This window comes from Phlebotomus papatasi, chromosome 2, assembly GCF_024763615.1.
Source record: "Phlebotomus papatasi isolate M1 chromosome 2, Ppap_2.1, whole genome shotgun sequence".
Classification (NCBI taxonomy): domain Eukaryota; kingdom Metazoa; phylum Arthropoda; class Insecta; order Diptera; family Psychodidae; genus Phlebotomus; species Phlebotomus papatasi.
This window is the reverse complement of record NC_077223.1, coordinates 54,340,026-54,362,462: the sequence shown is the minus strand read 5'-3', so window position 1 is coordinate 54,362,462 and position 22,437 is coordinate 54,340,026. Positions and strand designations below refer to the sequence as shown.

General features: G+C 33.8%; 3 protein-coding genes across 3 annotated transcripts in view; 2 read left to right on the top strand and 1 right to left on the bottom strand.

Moving 5' to 3' along the window:
- LOC129801718 (rhodanese domain-containing protein CG4456) overlaps positions 1-22,437 on the top strand; it is an 887,636-nt gene that overhangs the window by 87,680 nt on the left and 777,519 nt on the right. The window lies entirely within an intron of this gene.
- On the bottom strand, positions 4,855-6,841 carry LOC129801699 (uncharacterized). Its single transcript, XM_055846982.1, has 2 exons — positions 6,595-6,841; positions 4,855-6,444 (listed from the first exon to the last, which is right to left on the bottom strand). The coding sequence occupies exon 2, from the start codon at positions 6,442-6,444 to the stop codon at positions 5,143-5,145; it is 1,302 nt and encodes a 433-aa protein (XP_055702957.1). The 5' UTR covers positions 6,595-6,841; the 3' UTR covers positions 4,855-5,142.
- LOC129801688 (lysophospholipid acyltransferase 6) overlaps positions 10,086-22,437 on the top strand; it is a 34,646-nt gene continuing 22,294 nt past the window's right edge. The window contains exon 1 of the mRNA XM_055846962.1: positions 10,086-10,425. Within this exon, the coding sequence (XP_055702937.1) occupies positions 10,378-10,425 (48 nt within the window). The 5' untranslated portion in view covers positions 10,086-10,377. The remainder of the gene's footprint in view (positions 10,426-22,437) is intronic.

Below are 22,437 nucleotides of genomic sequence, written 5' to 3'. Positions count from 1 at the left end.
TGCCTTATCATAAATTCCAAGACATTTCCCACGAGCTAAAAAGGACAACATACGGTTGATAAATACGCTCTCTAAAAAAGCCTTAGGGAGATGTTAATTGTACCAGCGGTACCAGGATCGACCAATGGGGGTTCCTTCGGAGGTTTCAAGAAATTCCAAAAAATTCTTAGACCTTTCCAACGAGCCCAAGTATGATACCATTTAGATGGGAAATACGTTCTCTTTAGGTTTTAAACCTTTTATCCTTGAATAAACGTTATGAGGTATGATTGAAGGGTATTTTCGCACATTGTCCTGTAAAATCCAAAAATGGAATAAAAAACTTACGATTTTGGGGGAGGGAGTTCCTCAAAGGTCCAAAGTCTCTATCACAAACTGTTTGGCTTCTAAAAATGGGCTCCGACTGGTGTAAAGAGGAAATTTTGGGAAGTGAAAAAATCAAGGGATCATATTGCTCTCTCTATAAAGTTCGAACAGTAAAAGGGCGACATGGCTCGCAAAAAACTGGTTCAAATTATGCTTAAAGCACAATTAATTTTATTTTTAAACATGCTTTTGACATCTCAGTAAAAGTGAATGGATCTAGTCATCGCATTCATTCTCATAGGCAAATTTAAGAACATATTTAGGTTTTGAATCACTATATACCAATTTTGCAGAACAAGTCTATCTATTTTTTTTTATTAATAAGTAGATCAAAATTCAAATTTTTAGTGATTAATTAGATGACACGCTTATAATTTAGAAGAAAAAAATTTAAATAACAAAAAATCATTCACCTATAGTGTGTGATGTAAAATAATAATAAAAAATAAATAATTCGAACTCTTAATCCTTTAAAGACGAGTGGGACACCGGTGTCCCAAAAACAAAAAGAATTTTTTGGCTATAGATAGAAAGTAATTTTCTCTTTTAAATCGTCTGAAAAAACAGTTTTTATTTTTGGGACACCGGTGTTCCATTCGTTCTTAAAGGGTTAAGGGATTAAGCATTCAAAAATACAACATTTCAGCGATTTCAGCAATATTTTCTGAAAATTTTTATTGCAATCTTTTAAAAATTCAGCAGTTTGGATGTGATTTGGAGACGGTTTTTAAAAATAAAACTTACTTTACGGTGGACAAAATTTCTAAATTTTCATATTAGCATGTTATATTCCTGGCGTTAAAAAGATTAAAACCTAAATATTTTCTGTTAAATTCTTATTTGAATGGTAGATTTTTTTTGCCTTTATAACAACCTTTTTATGAAACGAAATGTGGTGTGAAATACGCGGAAATTGGTATTTTCCGTGGTAATTATAAAGTGGTATGTGTCGTTTAAGTACGAGTTTACATCAACAGTTAACAGGAAATATTTAGTTTTTAGACGTCAGATGAGAAATCTTGTCCACGGAAAATTATGTTTTTTTCAAAAATTATCTCCAAAAATCAAATCCCAAGAGCTGAATTTTTAAAAATTTTAAATAAAATTTAAGAAAATATAATTATGTTATATTTTTATATGCTTAAGAACTTGAATAAAAATAAAAATTTATTATGTTGAAAAGAAAATAGACAGAATATGCTTTTTCCAGTCTTTCTGACCCACGTAACCCCTTAATAAAAGTCGCGTCTACGTTTTTCTAATTCAAAAATCTATATTATATTTGTATAACAAAGATTAAGTTCTTCCTCATGCAAATTACAAATTTATTTAAATTCAGAACAAAAAATGTGTATTTTTCGCACCAACAAAAAATAGCGGTATTTAAAAATAAAATCACGTTCACAAGTAGAGCAATTGTTGAGAATTTCGAGGTTAATTTGCCAAAAAACTTTCACTCTAAATTGCTATTATAATTTCACTTTAGAAATTAATTATGAGGACTTAATGAATTTTACCAGTCGTCACTTTTCTTATCAATTTATATGTTCCCATTTGATAAAAAGAACAATCATTCAATGGAGAAGTTGTGGTAAATCACAGAGAATTTATCCAAGAAAAAATGAAAGCAGTATTAGGTGAGATTCTTAATAATCTCACCTACTATAATCCTAACAAAATTTCATGTCGTCCGATCGAGCTCAAACTTGGCCAAAATGTGTTTCAGCACTTCCTGATCACGAATATATATGTGGCTAATTTACGTTCCCGGCTGGCCAGCCGCTCTTTGGAGCTTAATAGCTCCTAAACTAAAAGAGATATCGACTTGCAGTTTTCGGCAAAGGATATATATCGGGTGAAAATTGCAACTTGGTGCATTGACCCCCCACCCCCCACCCCTCCTTCCGCCATTTTGAAGACCCCCCTTTTTTTGTTTTCTCAATAGCTCCGCCCCTATGGCATCGATCGGGCTCAAATTTTAGTATGTTATAGCTGGGCCTTAGGGCTTTCCATCAATACCAAACTTAAGGTCCCCCGACCCCCCTGACCCGAGCTATAAGGGTCCAAAAAAAATTTCTTAATATGGCCATAACTCCTGTTATAATTGTCAGATTTTAAAAAGTGAGGGCTTTTTGGAAAGCTCTCATGAAATGCCACTTCCTCTTCTAACATCACAAGTTCATAAAACCACCGCTAGGGGCGCTATTTTTAAAACGAAGATTTTTCAATTTTCTAAATTAAATAACTCAAAAATTCCATTGTGCATCGGGCTGAAATTTTGGTATGTTGTATCCCTTGATTATACCTATCAAACAAAAAAATACTTAAGTCGATCCATAACCCCTGACCCCAGCTATAAGGGGTCAAAGTTCGAACATTGACCGGCCTCTATCTCCAGTTCTAATTAACATAGCGACCTAAATTTTACCTTTTTGGTTTCGTCTCAATGAGCACTTTCAGACGGAAGTTCAAAAATTCACCACAGGTGCTGCTGCGATAGCGTCAAAATTCATCGAATTTCAAACTCATTTTTCTCAAAAACGGCATTGTGCAAGTTAATCAAATTTTAGTATGTTGTAGTCCAGTCTAGGACGTTTTCAAAATGGTACGTAAGTGCGCTGTGGTTTCAATAGAACCGCAGATATGAGGGGTCAAATTTCACGAAATTCAAAAAATCATATCTCCGGTTCTATGTGACAGATTTTGACGATTGAGGGCTTAAACGAAAGATATCACCAAAGGCTACAACTTTCTAGAATATTTGAACTTCGTGGGAACATCACTAGGGGCGCCACAGTCGAAAAACCAATTTCAATATCACATAACCTCAATTATCTCGACTGTCGCTGAACCGATTTTGATGATTACTTCGACATAATTGTAGAGAACATTTGTGTCCACATTTCGTCCATACATCATTTATCGATAAGATAATGGGATCTGTCCGATTTTGTCGTTTAAGTGTGAAAAAATTGATTTTTCCCATAATAACGCTTTGAAATCACTCAGATGCCAATTTGACTGCCTCTACTCCACCAAGACACTTAAAATAGGGGTTTAAATGGAAAGTGTCACAAAATACAATTCTTTGATATAGTTGAAGTTCATCAAATTGACACTTGGGGCGCTCTGGTCGAAAAAACTAGTTCAGAAACAAACAACCTCGCTTATCTCGGCTTCTGATTAATCGATGAGATCAAGTTCTACGGCAAAATTATAGAGAACATTATGGACTACATTTCACCCATATATCACTTTTCTGTCACTCCATCCAAATCTTTGATATTTTGGTTTAAATACAAAGTTTGTATAATTTCACGAATTTGATTCAAGATAACTGAAAGGCGTACCCCAACTTCAGCTCTAAATCGAATTTGCATGCATTCTGAGTTAGCTCACATTAAGAATCTCACCTACATAAGCCGGTTAGGATTATCTGTCCCTTTCACAAATGGTGATCCAATATATTTTTCCTGACGCCTTGAGGAAGGTCACGGTCAAGGCTACAAAAATTTTCCGCCACTATGAGAGAAAATTATCCCACGTCTCGATGACGCAAACAACATCCCAAAAAGAAAACACTGAGAAAATCAATTTAAAAGAGCACAATTTTGCAATGAAAAACACTTAAAAGAAATTCTTTTGCACAATATCTGGGTAAGAGTCTCGTGAATTCCTTCAGCTTATTTCGAGATGTTTTCACTCACTTTATCGCCCACCTTTAGCACAAAACAATTATACTACCTCTGCGCAATGTTTTTATCAGGGAAAACGTGTGAGAATGCCAAGATGATTTTTGTCGGATTGTTTGTGTGTGTGAGATTCTTAAGCTACAGGAAAATCAAGTGGAAGCTGGAGGAAAGTCTCTGGGAGGAACAATTCAAGGTCTTTTCACTATCTGCATATCTCTACTGCAAGAATGTATTTCCCGGTTTCTGTCTGCGCAAAATCATCCGAAATTAGGCATTGGAAAGCCCCTAGAAAATGAAGTGAATGAATTTATGACGTAAACTTCGTTCAATTAGCACGATTGTGCATTTCTCTATTCAAAAGCCTTTTGCCAAAAGACTCCCCGTTTGAGTTCACATAAGTTCAAGGTAAATTTAATTGCTAAGACACATTTTGTTGAAATTGATAAGGAGGATGTTTGCTTGAATATTATAAGCTGCAAATCAAAATGAACAATCTCGCAATTAGATTAAATCACATAAAAAACCTTATTTACTTGTGGGAAGAATATTATTAGTTAAATGTAATCTTTGTAAAACACAATAAGTAGTTCACTTTAATTCCTATTAATCACACCTTCTTGCTGATGAAGTGAATAATAATTTATTTATTTGAATTGCACCTTCAGGCTATATTTATACAATTTTTCTTTCAAACTTACTGATTATAGTAAAGAGAGGTAATCCGGATACTTTTCATAGAGTGCGACTTTAATGCTTGTTTTTGGACTGATGAAATATTTTTTTTCCCCATTCCAAATCAATAGAATTATTCTTTGTTTAATTTAGAATCATAATAGAAATAGAATTTTAGCAATAATATTGATGAAAATTAATAAAATTACGATAATATTAATATATGCGCAAGAATGTTACTGCGATGCTTTTTTGTAACTCCGTTGAATTCGATGAAACTCGGATGCTCATTTTAAGGAAAAGTTTAATGCATAAAAATGAGAAGATATTATTTCAAAAACATTTTTTAGAGTTTTATTCCATCAATTCATTTCATTAATTTATTATTTAATTATATATATTTTTATTTATTTTAAGATTGCACACAATTCTTTGATTTTTCCTCGGTTTTCTTGGCTGACTTCCTTCCACGTTTTTTCTTTTCAGCTTCAATTGGCATTTGAGCCTTTTCCTTTACCATGTGTTTCTCCTTTAGTTTTATCTCCTTTTCTTCTGCCCTTATTTTTTTGTTCCTCTCTCTGGTAAACTTCCGTTCAGCAATTTCTTTCTTTTTTTGTAAATCCTGCCTCAATTTTTCCTCCTGTTCCGTGATAATTTCCTCGGAAGATACAATATACTGGTGTTTCACATTGCTGGCTTTGACCCTCTTCTTCTGACGACGTTTTGGAATTTCTCCTGGCCAGAAATAGCATTGTTTTAGTGTGTCGAAGATCGGTTGAGTCTCAGAAGTTACAGAGAGTTGGTTTCCAGGGATGACTGGATCATTTGAAGGATTATTGTCGGTGGCCTGATCGTGCTGGTTATTGATAATGGACTCCTCTGAATGTTGGAAAACAATTTTCGGGAAATAAAGACCAGCATAGAAAAGTGGCCCATCCATCCAGCCACTCTGTGGTGACGTTCCCATTTTCCATCCTTCTGCGCTGTGAATGGCAATTTTTGGAGTAATGTCAGTTTTATGAACAGCCATTGGAGGAGCAAGTTCGCCAGTAGCTGACACCATGAAGAGTACTGTGATACATTGCTTCGGTCCTGAATTTTTAAGAGATGGAACTACACGTGAACCTCTCCTGGACAGGACATTTCCATCTTCCGGTGTCAAAAAGAAGGCACTTTCGTTGCAATTAAAAACACGGTCTGGTGAAATGCTCAGAAGGTTGTGTTCTGTGAAATATCCAAGATAATTCTGAAACCATTCCGTGAGGTCTTCAGCAGTAACAGTAGCTCTTTCCAATGAGAAGGATTTTGGCTTGCGCATGCTGAGCTCTGGATGACGCTTAAGAAAATTCCTGAACAAAACGTCTCCGGGTCTTCCAGCTGTAAAATGGTTTGGAATTTTGTAGACCTCACAGATGAGTTTAACGCTGTCCAGAACTTGTTCCTTCCCGATGGGATGCCAGCCATCCGCACATCCCAGGATCCATTTGACAAGTTCTTTTTCCTGTTCTTTTGAAAGAATTGTTGGCCTGCCATTGGGGCACTCTTCCGGGTATCTGCCAGACAATTTGTTGTGCAGTGTTGTTCTTGGGACATTGAATGTTTTGGATGCATATGCTATGGTAGAACCATCTCGTACACACTGCAAGGCATTCCTAAGACCTTCCTTAGAGTAGGGCTTGTCCTTATATGTCTTTTCTTTTGTTCCCTTTGGCATCTGAAACAGAAAAAGAGTCCTGAACAATGCAAATTCTGAACCAAAACATTGACTTTCACCGCATCCGACTTGCATCGAAATGTAAACATTCACAAAAATCACTTATTTCTGTATGAATTATTAATATATTATCAATAAACTCTTACTCACCTTGTAGATCAATAACTACACTAACTTTTATTAATAATTTTGATTGCAAATAATGTTTTATTATATAGAAAACACACTAAACTTTTTCCAGCGACGAGCTGTCAACAGCAAAATTTTCTCAGAAATTAAATTTTTAGTACACAACCCAGCTGACCCGAGCTTAAAAAATATTTCTTTTACCCACTTATTAAACCGATAAAAATATAATTTTTGGTTTTTCTTAAAGTAGAATAGTTATATTATGATACTTCAGTAATTAATTACAGAAATAAAAATATAAATTATATTTTAAGTGGATGTATCAGAGTTAAATCGGTCGCGGCATCCGAGTTTTGCAATCGTCGGAGTTACATGGCCTTACTATATATTATTGCGTTTTAGTTGCACGGTTTCCAAGTTTCGAAAGTGAAATTGAATTTTATACAAGAATTGTGCTTCTAAAGCTGTTGATGAGAGTAAAATTAAATAAAAGTAAAAACAATGTTTTTTTCTTCAAACATTCCGAAATCCCGGATATTAGGTGAGATTCTTAACAATCTCACCTACTATAATCCTAACAAAATTTCATGTCATCCGATCGACCTCAAACTTGGCCAAAATGTGTTTCAGCACTTCCTGATCACGAATATATATGTGGCTAATTTACGTTCCCGGCCGGCCGCTCTTTGGAGCTTAATAGCTCCTAAACTAAAAGAGATATCGACTTGCGGTTTTCGGCAAAGGTTATATATCGGGTGAAAATTGTAACTTGGTGCATTACCCCCCACCCCCCACCCCTCCTTCCGCCATTTTGAAGACCCCCCATTTTTTGTTTTCTCAATAGCTCCGCCCCTATGGCATCGATCGGGCTCAAATTTTAGTATGTTATAGCTGGGCCTTAGAGCTTTCCATCAATACCAAACTTAAGGTCCCCCGACCCCCCTGACCCGAGCTATAAGGGTTCAAAAAAAATTTCTTAAAATGTCCATAACTCCGGTTCTAATTGTCAGAATTTAAAAAGTAAGGGCTTTTTGAAAAGCTCTCGTGAAATGCCACTTCCCTTTCTAACATCGCAAGTTCATAAAACCACCGCTAGGGGCGCTATTATTAAAAAGAAAATTTTTAAATCTTATAAGTTAAAAAATCATTTTTCTCAAAAACGGCATTGTGCAAGTTAATCAAATTTTAGTATGTTGTAGTCCAGTCTAGGACGTTTCCAAAATGGCGCGTTAGTGCGCTGTGGTTTCAATAGAACCGCAGATATGAGGGGTCAAATTTCACGAAATTCAAAAAATCATATCTCCGGTTCTATTTGACCTATTTTGATGAGTGAGGGCTTAAACGAAAGATATCACCAAATGCTACAACTTTATATAACATTTGAATTTCGTGGGACCAACACCAGGGGCGCCACAGTCGAAAAACCAATTTCAATATCACATAACCTCAATTATCTCGACTGTCGCTGAACCGATTTTGATGATTACTTCAACATAATTGTAGAGAACATTTGTCTCTATATTTCGTCCATACATCATTTTTCGATCAGATAATGCGATCTGTCCGATTTTGTCGTTTAAGTGTGAAAAAATTGATTTTTCCCATAATAACGCTTTGAAACCACTAAGATGCCAATTTGACTTCTTCTCGACCAAGACACTTAAAATAGGGTTTTAAATGGAAAGTCTCACAAAATACAACAATTCTTTGATATGGTTGAAGTTCATCAAATGAACACTTGGGGCGCTCTGGTCGAAGAAACGAGTTCAGAAACAAACAACCTCGCTTATCTTGGCTTCTGATTAATCGATGATATCAAGTTCTACGGCAAAATTATAGAGAACATTATGGACTACATTTCACCCATATATCACTTTTCTGTCACTCCATCCAAATCTTTGATATTTTGGTTTAAATACAAATTTGTATAATTTCACGAATTTGATTCAAGATAACTGAATGGTGTACCCCAACTTCAGCTCTAAATCGAATTTGCATGCATTCTGAGTTAGCTCACATTAAGAATCTCACCTACATAAGCCGGTTAGGATTATCTGTCCCTTTCAGTCTCTCTGCGTTATCTGACTGGACAAGACAGTAAGTTTTAAACAAGGCAGAAGTGTTTAAAAAATAAGTTAATAACAGTGCCCTATACGAATGTAATGTTGAATTGTAATAATTTTTTTTTGCATGTAAAAATTGCCTAAGTATTTTATTTTTTAGAAAAGAAATATACATACTAATAAAAGCCAATCAAATTTAGGTCTCGTTTAAAATGTCTCAAAAATTGTTTTCCAAATTTAAATACTTATTGTAAAGTAAAGCATATAATAAAATATTTATGTGCTTTTCATTACGGAAAATTTCTGGAAATTTGCAAAACCATAACTGTTTTCCGTTTTTACAATCAAGACTTAATTATATTACTTATTTTGAGTTGTTTGGTAGTGCGATCTAAATTTAGTTTGGCCAGAGATGCTTTATGGTTTACGGTATTTTTACAATTTTTTTGGAGATCTTTAGAAATTTAGAATAGAAACTCTTCTGGAAAGCAAAGTCTTTATAGTCGACTGACTAGGACTAGAACGACTAGACTGACTAGGACTAAGACGAGGATATCCCCCAAAAAAAGCCCTTAATGTTCCGAGCACAGGAACTCTGTTGTTTATCTTGTGGAACATACTTAAATGTCTTTTCAAGGAAACAAAGTCATTGTTTTCAGTGTTCTGAGCTCAGTAACTGTGGAAAAAATTGTGCTGATTGACTGGGAAAGACCTTTTTAATCAATTTAAATAATTTTCTTGAGAATTTTCTCTGTGTTTTCCTCAAACAAAAGAAGCCCCCTAGGGTCAATAAGAATCTGTCAAGAACAAAATCCAGTTTCCTTACTTTATCTCTCTCAAAAAGACGATGCATTCACACAGTAGCCTCTCCAGCGACATTCAGGAAATGGAAATCCTGGAAAATTCGTGGAGGAAAATGAAAAAAATTCCTCACAGTTGATAGTTTTCCTGAGGGCAGTTTTCAGCCACAAGACACTTTGCAGAATTTAACCACTTTTCTCCACTTTCTAACACAATATGAACTAAAATTTTACTCAATCAAGAATGATGTAGTCTCTGATGCACACACAACACAATTTTTTGGCCAAATATCTTGTTGTTTGTGCTTTTGACGATTTTTTGCGGACAATCGTAAAATCCGTCTTCCTCACTGTAATGTGAAATCCCTACTGAAAATGACAACTTTTACTTATTTCAAAGTGACTGGTTTTACACAGTAAAATGGCGAAAACATTGAAAAAAAAATAGTGGTGAAAAAAGGATTTTCAGGGACTTATGCATATTATAACAAAATTACTAATTAATAAAGATACTCTACTGTCATTTTATTGCCCTTTACATGATTTTTTGATAATTCATATCAAAAATATTGTAATTTTTGTGAAATTTGAACACAATATTTAGGCCGTTGAATTTAAACAAATTATGGATTATGGCAAACTTCAAGCGGTGTCATGTTGACATGCCAGCAAGGTTTTAAAATAATAATAAGAAGAAGTTTTATAGTCTCAGTTGGTCGCGAGTAAGTGGGAGACAAAGTAGCTCATTCGCAGTTTGAAGGAGCTTTTTCCCAAGGAAAATCGTAGTGAAAAGTATAATAAAATAGTGAAAAGTCACTGTGAAGGCCACCCTCGTGACACGTGCGCGTGTGACGTGCTACAAAACTCGGGTGTGTGTTGAGAAAAACGCCCAATTTTTGTGTCAATTGTGAGAGAAAAGTGTTTTGTGTCTCTTTCGCACAATGTTGTTCTCTTGGCTAGCGGATTTCTGCAACTTGCCGATTGATCTGGTGAGTGGAAAATATTTTTACATCTAGTATCGTTCTATGCTGTGTAATTTCATCTAAAATGACTTGGAAAATTATCTGTAGAGACAAAAAAAATTATGCAGAGCGCCATGTTGCTAAAAACAAAAACATTTTCCACTGTCTCGAGGAACACCTCACACGTCTGCTTTTATATGTATTTAATTTTAGAAAACTACATTAATCTTTCGTAGATTTCACAAATAATCATCAAGTCCTTTTCCCAGAGAGACAGTGCATATGAAATCTGTGGAAAATCACAGAAAAAGTATAATAGATTCTCTGAAAAGACTATGCAAGGATCTCTTTTGGAATGCACCGCCTTGTGTGGTGTATTTCCCCAATTGCCGGCTCAATGTGTCCCTCATACCATTCACTAAACACACCCGGGAATTTTCCACCCTCGAATGACCTCTTCGAGTTAATGTGGGTGGTACAGTTCACCCAATCGCAGCACAAGCGGTGTGGTGAATTGCTTGAATACCTTTCTCACTTCTTGGGACTTTTCCACCGATTTGAAGCGCCATGGGGGCATGGGGGTGAGCTTTTCCAAGAATTACACCCTCCTAACACCTGTCTTGGGGATTTTCCTCTGAGATTCAGCCTCAAAAATCGCGCAAAATCCGATATATTTTGAAAATTTTCCTGTATTGTGGAGAAAATGTTAGGCGAAAAATTGCCAAGTGATATTAATATTATTCGTGTTTAGATAAAATTTGACCAATTTTTTCGCGAAATTCTCTCTAATTATTATTACATATTTCCGTGATAAGACTCTTTTATGGTAGTTTATTAGGTAGGCGGATTAAGCAAGTGTTATAGAAAATATTTTTGTTCTGTTTTCATACCAAGCAAGCCCATAAATGACCAGCGCACAATAACTTTTGTTTGTAAACATGTTTTCAAAATTCCCTATAAGAGAGAAGAAAATGACTAGATCTCTGTTTCATTCTCTATGTTGATCTCTGTTGGGCATTATGCCACACAATAACTTTTGTTTTGAAAAAATGTTTTTGGCATTTCAATGAGAGTAAAAGAAGATCTAGTCATCGCTCTCTCTCTCTCATAGGAAATTTTGAAAACATACTTATAAACAAAATATATTGTACATTGGGTAATAATGCCCAGCGCACAATAACTTTTGTTAGTAAATATGTTTTCAAAACTTCCTGTGAGAGTGAACGAGATGACTAGATCTAGATCTCACTCACTCTCATTGAAAAGTCAAAAACATGTTTACAAAACAAAAGTTATTGTGCGTTGAGCATAATGCTCAACGCATAACAATTTTTGTTTTGGAAACATGTTTCCGAAAGCGACTATGGCAGTGAGTGAGATGACTAGATTTAAATCTCTTTTACTCTCACTGAAACGTCAAAAACATGTTTAAATCGGTGGCAGCCAAAACCCCGAAAGCCAAAATCCCGAAATCGAAAATCCCGAACGCCAAAATCCCGAAAAGACCAAAATCCCGAAAGCCAAAATCCCGAATTTTTAAAATCCTGAAAGGGATGAAATTATATGGAGGGGAATGTTTAGAATAATTTCCCAAGGCACAGGAGATTTCCCTTTGCCTCCAGCAAGCGCGAGTGCAATCGTGGGAGTAGCTATGATACTTTTAAGAATTCGGGATTTTGGCTTTCGGGATTTTGGCCTATTCGGGATTTTGGCTTTCGGGATTTTGGCGTTCGGGATTTTGGCTTTCGGGATTTTGGCTTTCGGGATTTTGACCGGGACCCGTTTAAATCGTCATATGGCCAGCGCACAATTTTGATTTGTAAACATACTTTCGACATTTCAATGAGAGAGTGAAATTTAGATCTAGTGTTCTCGCTCACTCTCATACGAAATTTTGAATACATGTTTACAAACAAAAGTTATTGTGCATTGGGCATAATGCCCAACACACAATAACTTGTGTTATGTAAATATGTTTTAAGAATATCCTGTGCACTGGGCAATAGGAAATTTCGAAAACATATTTACAAAACAAAAGTAATTGTACGTTAGACGATACACTACTACATATATGTAGTTGTAGTGTATTTAGTACAGATCCAAAATGTGACAGATAAGGGAGAGGGACCACATGCTAGTACTTCCGTATTATCTTGTATATAAGTCACGAATAAAAGAGGAAGTGCCTGTTACACACTGATCGTCACCATAATAAAAAGTCTTAGTCACTAAAGTCTGCTTGTTCAATATTGGCACTTTAGTAGTGTCCGTTTGATTACAATTGTTGATTAAAATTGAAGTTCTCTACAATCTTAAAAATTCGCTTAAAAAAGTCCATCATTCGCTTTAAAAAAGACAGTCTGATCCTCGAAAATAATCAAAACGGAAATTCAGCACTAAAGAATAATCTCAAACTGTCGTGAACTGACGTAAGTTTAAAGTTTTAATCATTGATTAAAGGTTCTTTATGTAAATTTTCTTCACCAAATTTTACGGACTAAATTGCAATTGAAATATTCTCAGAAATCAGCCTTGGCGCTTTGAAATATATTGTTATATATAATGCATTAATTTTAGAAAAATATAGGTGTTATTGTTAATAAAAAGTTACATCTAAAATTTGGTGAAAAAGAAACAGTCAAAGTATATATTTCTTGGTTTCCATATTTTTTTGCTTGAACCCTATTAAAGGTTAGGACGATTGAGATCCTTATATGGGTCTAGAAGACTAAAAATGCATAATTTTAAATTTTTAATAAAGCAATAATTTAATTTAAAATCTTAATTATAAGTGTACGACATTTGAACAATTTTTTTTATGAAAAAAAGTTTTTTTTATTTCGTCCTTGAAACCTAATTTTCGGAGACACATTTCGAAACTGAAATTTTAAAGAGTCTTCAACTAATATAATTTTGCGTTGGAAACGATCACTCATAGTAGTTCTTTAACTGAAGTCAAAAAACAATACATATCTTTTATTATTAAAACTCTGTTTTGAGAAAAGGAATTTAAGTTGACACCTTCCACTGGCTCGCCTTAGCAACAAAAATTACTAACGACTTGAAATTTTGAAAAATATACTTTATTTGTTGTATATTTTTTTTTTCAAAATAAAATTGTTTTTGAGTTCACGTAAACCTTTAAGAAGAATGACAAAGCTCTACACAGAAATAAATATTTTGTAAAAATGTTTGTAAATGTTTTTGAATTCCTATGGGGGAGTTACGAATCGTATAACCCACAAACATGTTCGTAAAACTTTGTACTTTTTCCACAAACATTCTTCGTAACATGATCACTTGACGAGCATTTTTTTGTATTTTTACAAACATTTTTTCGTAAACACACAAAAAATGTTCGTAAATGTTTGTTTTCCTGTCGAACATTTTACGAATATTTACGAACAAATGACAGAATTTTACGAACATTTTTTGTGTGCTTACGAACATTTATGAAAAAAATTTTGTAAAAGTACAAAAAATGTTCGTCAAATGATCATTTCACGAACAATGTTTGTGAGAAAAATACAAAATTTTACGAATATGTTTGTGGGTTATACAATTCACGAGCACTTTGTAACTCCCCTATAGGAATTCACAAACATTTACGAACATTTTTTTCTGTATATAGTAGAAGTTTTAAGTCTAAGACTATTTTTTCTAGAAAATATCGAATTTTAAAATTTTTTATATGTCACATTTCCTATGTCATTCTATATGTCACACAGCATTTGATGAAATAAAGAATGATACAAAAACTACTAAGAGATTTCTTATTCATAGATAAAGCTTATTTTTGGAAACCCAACTGGGCAAAGTTTCTTTTGTAAGAAAATTGTTATTTTTTTTAATTAAAAGTAGGCATGGAATAAAATCTTTTTCAGATTTCCAAAATAAAGCTTTAAATGTGTTATGGATATAGATGTGTCTTTTCAAATTTAAAAGAATCATTGTATTTTATTGTTTCAGTTAGGGAAGGGTTTGGTAATTTTACTCATTTATAACTTTTAAAAATAAATATTTTTAGGACGAATAAGAATTATTTAGGAATTAACCTGTATGTTTTGAGATACTCAATAGGCACTCAAAGGAAATTAACGGAAGTTAATTTCTCTTGTTAAACGTTTAGCAAATTAGTCCTGAAAAAAGTTTAGCCGCGTGAATTGCCCCACCCTCCCCTAGGGATAAATGTATTCAAAGAAATATTTTATAAGTTTTATGAAGTATAATAAAAAAAAGTATTTTTAGCACCTGACTTGTCAAATTCCTTGTCATCTTTCAAGGGCTTAAATTAATTCTTGAACTACTTCACAATTGAACTACTTCTATATTATTATGTCTGGAACAATTAGTAATTATTCCAAACAATTGTGCTTATTCATTATCTTGCTTTTCGTCATTAGTTTTGTATCACACGATCGAAAATGATTCATTAGAGCTGTGCTTAACTTAAACACTTTCATCAATGAAGAACTTAAAAAAAAAGCATCATAATTTTCTATAAGTAAGAAAACCTGGATAGAATACGATGATTTAGCCATTTGAAGGACTTGATGATGTCGGTGCTTGAACAAGCAAACTCCTTTCTATAAGAAGACCTTTGAAAACAATAAATGATGACTGGAGAATTTTCTCAATAAAAGGATGACACTCTTATAATTCTCTCGACATGTATAAAATTTTTCACAATTCCAATTTCTGTTCAAGTTTCAAAAACTTTCTCCCAGGGCTTAGTTCAAGAAGTGAATTGTCAACAAAAGGTTTTTTTTTTTAAAGTTATTCCCAAGTGAGCATAGGTTAAAGTGATACAATTTGGACATAATGTTACAAGTTGGACAGGGATTTTTCTTGATAAATACAGTACTAAAAATTTTTTTAAGCACAAGGTACCAAATTATAAAACTAAAGCATTAAAAATATACAAATAAAAATGAAGTACTAAATTTATCAAGAAAAAAAGCCCTGTCCAACTTGTACCATTGTCCAACTTGTACCATGGTCCAACTTGTACCACTTTACCCTATTTCAACACTATGTTCTGCTTACGAGGCTTACGGCAAAGAAATCATCCGAGTGGTGACCTTCAATGCTCAGGCATGGGAAATACAAAAAAAAAATAACTTCATCTCCGAATACCACAGAGAAGGTATATCATCAATTTACTGGTTTTTTCCCAATTAATTTTGCACAATTGCATATTATGCAATTTATTTATTGAGCTATATTGTATGGTAAATAAAAGAGAAATTGAAAATACAATCTATACTGAATAATTTGAAAGATATAAAAATTTTGTGAATGCTCGTGTGTATAAATTGAACTTAAGGAAGAGGTGGTTCGTTCAAGGAAAATGTTGTTCATTAAAAATGCAAAAGACATTCCATCAGGAAAGGATAAAATTCTGCAGTAGAAAAGTTCCATAGAATACTTATTTTCTGGTCAGGGAATGGGTCATATAAGAGCAAATGCTTTCAAATGCCATTCTGTGAAAGTCTTAAAAGTGTTTTTGGGCCAAATAAATTAATTTGAACTTACTGCAACTTTTTCTGCAAAATAGATTAATTATTTTCTGACTTGGGAAAGTTTCAATTAACTTTTCTTTGAAAGAAGTCACTTACAATGGTTCCAGTGAATTTAACATTAATTTTAAGTGTGGTAGAAAAATCGATGTCTCTTTCAATTATTATTGTCCTATTAATATTGTGTGATCTATTGAAGAGAGCAATATCATTGTCATAAATGAGAAAGTATTTCTGGTCTCATACTTTGAGAAATACTTGCATCATATATTGGAATCTTGTAGTGTTTTTTTTCAATTTTACTACCCTGTAAAAATATATAAATATGACGAAATTTGCGGTATTTTTTGTGATAAAGAATAATTTCTTTTATCTCTTTATGTACTCGCGGGAATTTCCAAAATATACAACAAAGAATTTGTTGAGCAACTTCTAACCAATCAACCTCAAATTTATAGATAGTATAATATGTCCGGGAAAAGTACAAATGGTCACGAGTTATTATCGTTTTTCTTTTGGCTTCTGTGACCATTTCTTTTTTGTCATGATACTTTCTACTGTTTTACAGTGAAGTTTACCTTTCCTTTTCTTTTTCTCTATCTTCTGAATGATAAAATAAAGCCTAAAACCCATTGTAAGGTTCTCATTATTTCATCATTCTACACGATTACTCCCATTATAATTGATGAACAATCTTATCTTTTTGAGGACATTTTGTGACAAGAATTTTAATTTTTACATCCAAGAAAATGCAATAAACTTATGCCCTCTGTAAGATATTTCAAGATCACTTTCTGATGATGTCACTATTAAATCTTTACGCGTTCACCTTGATTTTTCACATACACTAAACTGTCAAATAAAATAGTATTGTTGGGCACGTTGAAAATTCTCATAGATTATTTAAAATCATTTCCAACTTGTTCAACAATGAATTTGTGCCTCTGAGATTTTACAATGAAGTTACGCAAGATGTTTGCAACAAATTGAATGATCAAGATAATTTTTTTTTCACAAAATGTGTAAATCTCATTTTAATAGAGTGAATCACCAATATTCTTCTGTTTCTTTTTTTACTGTTCATTTCTCGTCTTTTTTTCCTCCTTGCTGTATAAACATTTTCAAGTGAAAACTTTTTATAATTGAAAAGAAAAAGAACCTCGTAAGAGTTCATTGCTTTCTATTCGTTGTGCAAAAGAATCCGTTTTGGGTAAAGTGGTGGTGAAAGGGTAATAATTTCCTTAGGCTGCATAAATTGCCTTTTAAATGCACATTAATTTGCAGACAAAACGCAAAGGTTGAATTAGAATGAAGCAACACAATGAACTTGTCTATTTATTGAGGTGATGTGATTCTCCTCTATTTACTTCAAAAAATAAAGAACTCACTGACTCACACTCTTACAAACTCTTTCTATTCCTGGAAAGTTTCACATGGCATGATCTTGGACTGCTCAAAGACAATGGTTTTTCATCGTACAAATAACGTGGTGTGATATGTTATCTTTTTGTGTTTTAGAATTTAATTCATGAAGTTGTAAGCAATGAATCGATTTATTTGATTTTCAGGTTCTAAAGTCCACCTTTAGCTAAAGTTTTTTTCAAAGTAATTTATTACAGGTTTAAAAATTTGTATGAAATTAAATAGAAATAGCAACTTTTCTAGAAAGGAACTAGATGTCCTAAACCCGCGACCCCAATAGGTATAGCGATTAAAAATGATGATTATAATGATGATTTCTTATGATTCCCCTAAAACTTATGATGTTTTTGGAGCTTCATAAAGGTTATCAATGGTAAAATTTGTAAGCCTTGGTCTTTTTTGTCTGACATGTCATATTAGGTGAGATTCTTAACAATCTCACCTACTATAATCCTAACAAAATCTCATGTCCTCCGATTGGCCCCAAACTTTGCCAGAATGTGTTTTGACACTTCCTGATCACGAATATATGGATGGCTAAAAACCGTTCCCGTCCGTCCGTCCGTCCGTCCGTCTGGCCGCTCTTTGGAGCTTAATAGCTCCTAAACTAAAAGAGATATCGACTTGCGGTTTTCGGCAAAGGTTATATATCGTATGAAAATTGCAACTTGGTGCATTGACCCCCCACCCCCCACCCCTCCTTTCGCCATTTCGAATACCCCCCTTTTTTTTGTTTTCTTAATGGCTCCGCCCCTATGGCATCGAGCGAACTCAAATTTTAGTATGTTATAGCTGGGCTTTAGAGCTTTCCATCAATACCAAACTTAAGGTCCCCCGACCCCCCTGACCCTAGCTATAAGGGTCCAAAAAAAATTTCTTAAAATGGCCATAACTCCGGTTCCAATTGTCAGAATTTAAAAAGTGAGGGCTTTTTGGAAAGCTCTCGTGAAATGCCACTTCCCCTTCTAACATCGCAAGTTCATAAAACCACCGCTAGGGGCGCTATTTTAAAAAGAAAATTTTTAAATCTTAAAAGTTAAATAACTCAAAAATTCCTTATGCAATCGGGCTGAAATTTTAGTATGTTGTAGCCGTTGATTATACCTATCAAACAAAAAAAAACTCTAAGTCGATCCATAAACCCTGACCCGAGCTATAAGGGGTCAAAGTTCGAATATTGACCGGCCTCTATCTCCGGTTCTAATTAACATAGCGACCTAAATTTTACCTTTTTGGTTTCGTATCGATGAGCACTTTCAGATGGAAGTTCAAAAAGTCCCCATAGGTGGCGCTGCGATAGCGTCAAAATTCATCGAAATTCAAAATCATTTTTCTCAAAAATTCCTTTGTACAAGTTAATGAAATTTTAGTATGTTGTAGCCCAGTCTAGGACGTTTTCAAAATGGTGCGTAAGTGCGCTGCGGTTTCAATAGAACCGGAGATATGAGGGGTCACAGTTCACGAAATTCAAAAAATTATATCTCCGGTTCCATTTGACCGATTTTGATGAATGAGAGCTTAGACGAAAGATCTCACCAAATGCTACAACTTTCTAGAATATTTGAACTTCGTGGGACCAACACCAGGGGCGCCACAGTCGAAAAACCAATTTCAATATCACATAACCTCAATTATCTCGACTGTCGCTGAACCGATTTTGATGATTACTTAGACATAATTGTAGAGGACATTTGTCTCTACATTTCGTCCATACATCATTTTCCACTCAGACTACGCTATCACTCCGATTTTGCCGTTTAAGTGTGAAAAAATGGACTTTTCCCATAATAACGCTTTGAAATCACTCAGATGCCAATTTGACTGCCTCTACTTCACCAAGACACTTAAAATAGGGTTTTAAATAGAAAGTCCCACAAAATACAACAATTATCTTTGATATAATTGAAGTTCAACAAATGAACACTTGGGGCACTCTGGATGAAAAAAAAAGTTAAGAAACAAAAAACCTCGCTTATCTTGGCTTCTGAGTAATCGATGAGATCATGTTCTGTAGGAAAATTATAGAGAACATTCTGGTCTACATTTCACCCATATATCACTTTTGTGCCAGTTCATCCAAATCCTTGATATTTTGATTTAAATACAAAATTTGTATAATTTCACGAATTTGATTCAAGATAACTGAATGGCGACTCACAATTTCAGCTCTAAATCGAATTTGCATGCACTCCGAGTTAGCTAACGTTAAGAATCTCACCTACATAAGCCGGTTAGGATTATCTGTCCCTTTTATATCACTCTCTATCGGTTTTTTACCTTACTCGTACGTTTCCGATTTTGATTCCTATCTGGTTCTATTTCAGATAAAAATAATTCCATGCAAGTTGACTCATCATATTTCACAAGCAATTACACATTTTAATTTTTTTTTTTGTAACATGTCTATTTTAAGCAATCTATACAGTGTTGTATAATAAGCTCATTTTTGACGATTTTTAATGACATGTGAGTTGATCCTCAAGTGAACAACCCCTAAAGCAGTAAAAAGAGGTCCGAAGGTCTTGCCTTCTTCAGCCGCCGCTCCTCCTCACCAGTTGTTATGGCCAAATCCCCAGCTATGGCACTCGGATGCACCAACAGTCTGTTGAAATATCTCTCGGAGTAGTGACTAATTTCTTCTTCAATGGTTGGCATCTCCAAATCTCGGTGTAGAATAAAGTCCGGGACGTACCAGGGCGCATCTAGGACAAGTCTAAGCATTTTATTCTGAAACCTTTGAAGAATACTCATGTGACTTTTGGCCAACACATTTTAATTATGACCTATTGACATACGGTTAGTGAGCTATAGCATTTTTTATATTTTGTTATCTTTAAAAATATTTTAAACGAGTATTTGGCTTTACAAAAAAACTAAAAACTATGAATAGCTGCGTAGATGCGGGTGTAGTCCTCCGGGGGTCACTTTACCCCATGCTTTTCGTAAGCTTTTCTTCAACTCTGAGATTTAAGGGTGGTATTAACTAGTCGAACATGGTAGATGGGATCTTTTAAGACTGTGCTCTGTGCTAGAAATAAATGAAAGCTTACGAACAGCAAGGGGCAAATCACCCGTATATCTACCCGTAATATGGAAGAGCCTTAATAAACAATTGAGTGTAACAGAGAAGAGTCTTAATCTGAAATGAATTGTGAAAAAATTGATTACAGTTTCATGCACTCAAACTATACTCTCCTTATCAGTGTCATGTTGTAAGAATGTGATCGAAGCTTTAATCTTCAATTCTTCGCATTTACTCAGCTCCTAAAGCCTCCCAAAAACTGATAGCGTTTATTTTTGTATCACAAATTTTGTGCTCCATGATCTGCCTTGTTCTAGATACTCTATCAGCAATTTGACCGAGAAATCCCTTTAATTTGAGCTTTTTAAGTTATATACTCGTATATATTTTTTTCTCTACATCTTCAAGGTTTTTTTTGTGTCTGTTTCATATGAAAAAAAAATAGACTTACAGTTTTTTGTATGTATACTTTATTGCTGTCAATTCTGTTTATAAATTCCCATACACACGTTTCCGGATAATATGTTGTGATAGACGTATTTTGCAAAAAAAAAACTGCAACTCATGCTGGAATGCATACATCAAAACATAAATGTCGAATAATAATAACAGCGAATTTATTTTGTCTGAGGAAATTGAATCCTCCCGAATAGCCTGTTTAATGTGTAATTGTTTGTTTTCTTTTTTAAACAACAAAATTTTGGGAAGAAAAAGAATAGTCAATGATATTGATCTCTTGCTTGTTTCGTGTTTGTTTGAATATTCATGCTCGACTAAATGATGTCAGGACATCAGGGGTCATCAATCAATTTACCATGAAGAAGGTAATTTCCTCCAAATACCGTCTATAAACATTAGTGAGTGAATCGATTAATATTGAGTTAAGACGGTAGCGAACATTCAACCTCAAATCTTGTCAATATCCGCCCAATTGTTTGTGGTAAAAAAAAATCTTTCTAAAAATATCACAATAATTTCCCCGAGGTAATTGCTTTTACCGCCAAAGAATTTCGTTTATCCATTCTTTACAAAATGTTATATAGAATGTTATCATCAGATTTTTGGGAAAAAAAACCTCCAGACCCAGACTTAGACTATTTGGGGTGCTTCAACATGCAAGAGATAGACTGGAAACGATTAATTTTGCTATATAACGAATTCTTTATGAATTTTCGTGTTATTTTAGTCACAAGTATCGTGTTCAAATTCACGAAAATTTGTTGATTAAAGGGAAGAAAGAAAAAAATGGGTGGAATATGAAATAAACAGAGAAAGTGTACATGTTGGAAAAATTCCAGGTGAATCGTCTAATCATAAACTTTCCACAAAAAAAAAAAAAAATGGAACAGATATCTTTATCGATTTCTTTGCTTAAAATGCACCTGAACGAGATAAAAATTCTTGGCATATTTGAGTGCAATACCTCAACAAATAAATGTGGAAATTTTGGAGACTTTGCAGAGTGTTTGATTTTGCTAAGCAGTCAAACATTTCAAACAAGGAATAGTGGAACAATTCTGACATAGTTATTGAAAATTAAAAAAATGATCTTTCAGTAAAAGAAACACATTTTGTTGACCCTTTACATTATTTAAAATTTTAAACAAGGGAATTGTGCTAAATTTCAGACATATTGCATCATGTATAAAAACCTTAAAAATTCTAAATTTGAAATATTTTTAATAGAATATGAAATTTTTTATTACTTTTTTATTTGTTTTCTCTAAAATAAAATTGGTAATACATTAAAAACGTAATAAAGTTATAGATATTGGTTTGTGTTATATCGGAGATCAAAGTTTCTTAAAAGAACTTTATCAATGTTTTTTTTTCTACATCATCTCGAAATAGAAACAACGTTCTTTTGTTCCTCTGGCACTGTAAAATCACTAGAGAATTAAAAAAAAAAAAACTGAAAATATCTGGAATAATAAGAATCAAAAGATCAATATTACAAGCTGTCCGAAATTTGGCACCGTTCCCCTAAATAACAGACTGGATTAAGGACTAAATTTAGGATAGCTATATTGGTTATATCACTCTCCACATCTTATATTTCTTTGTTAGTTTAATACT

Excerpts from the sequence above, each read along its gene's own strand:
- LOC129801699 (XM_055846982.1), bottom strand. The coding sequence starts at position 6,444 with ATGCCAAAGGGAACAAAAGAAAAGACATATAAGGACAAGCCCTACTCT.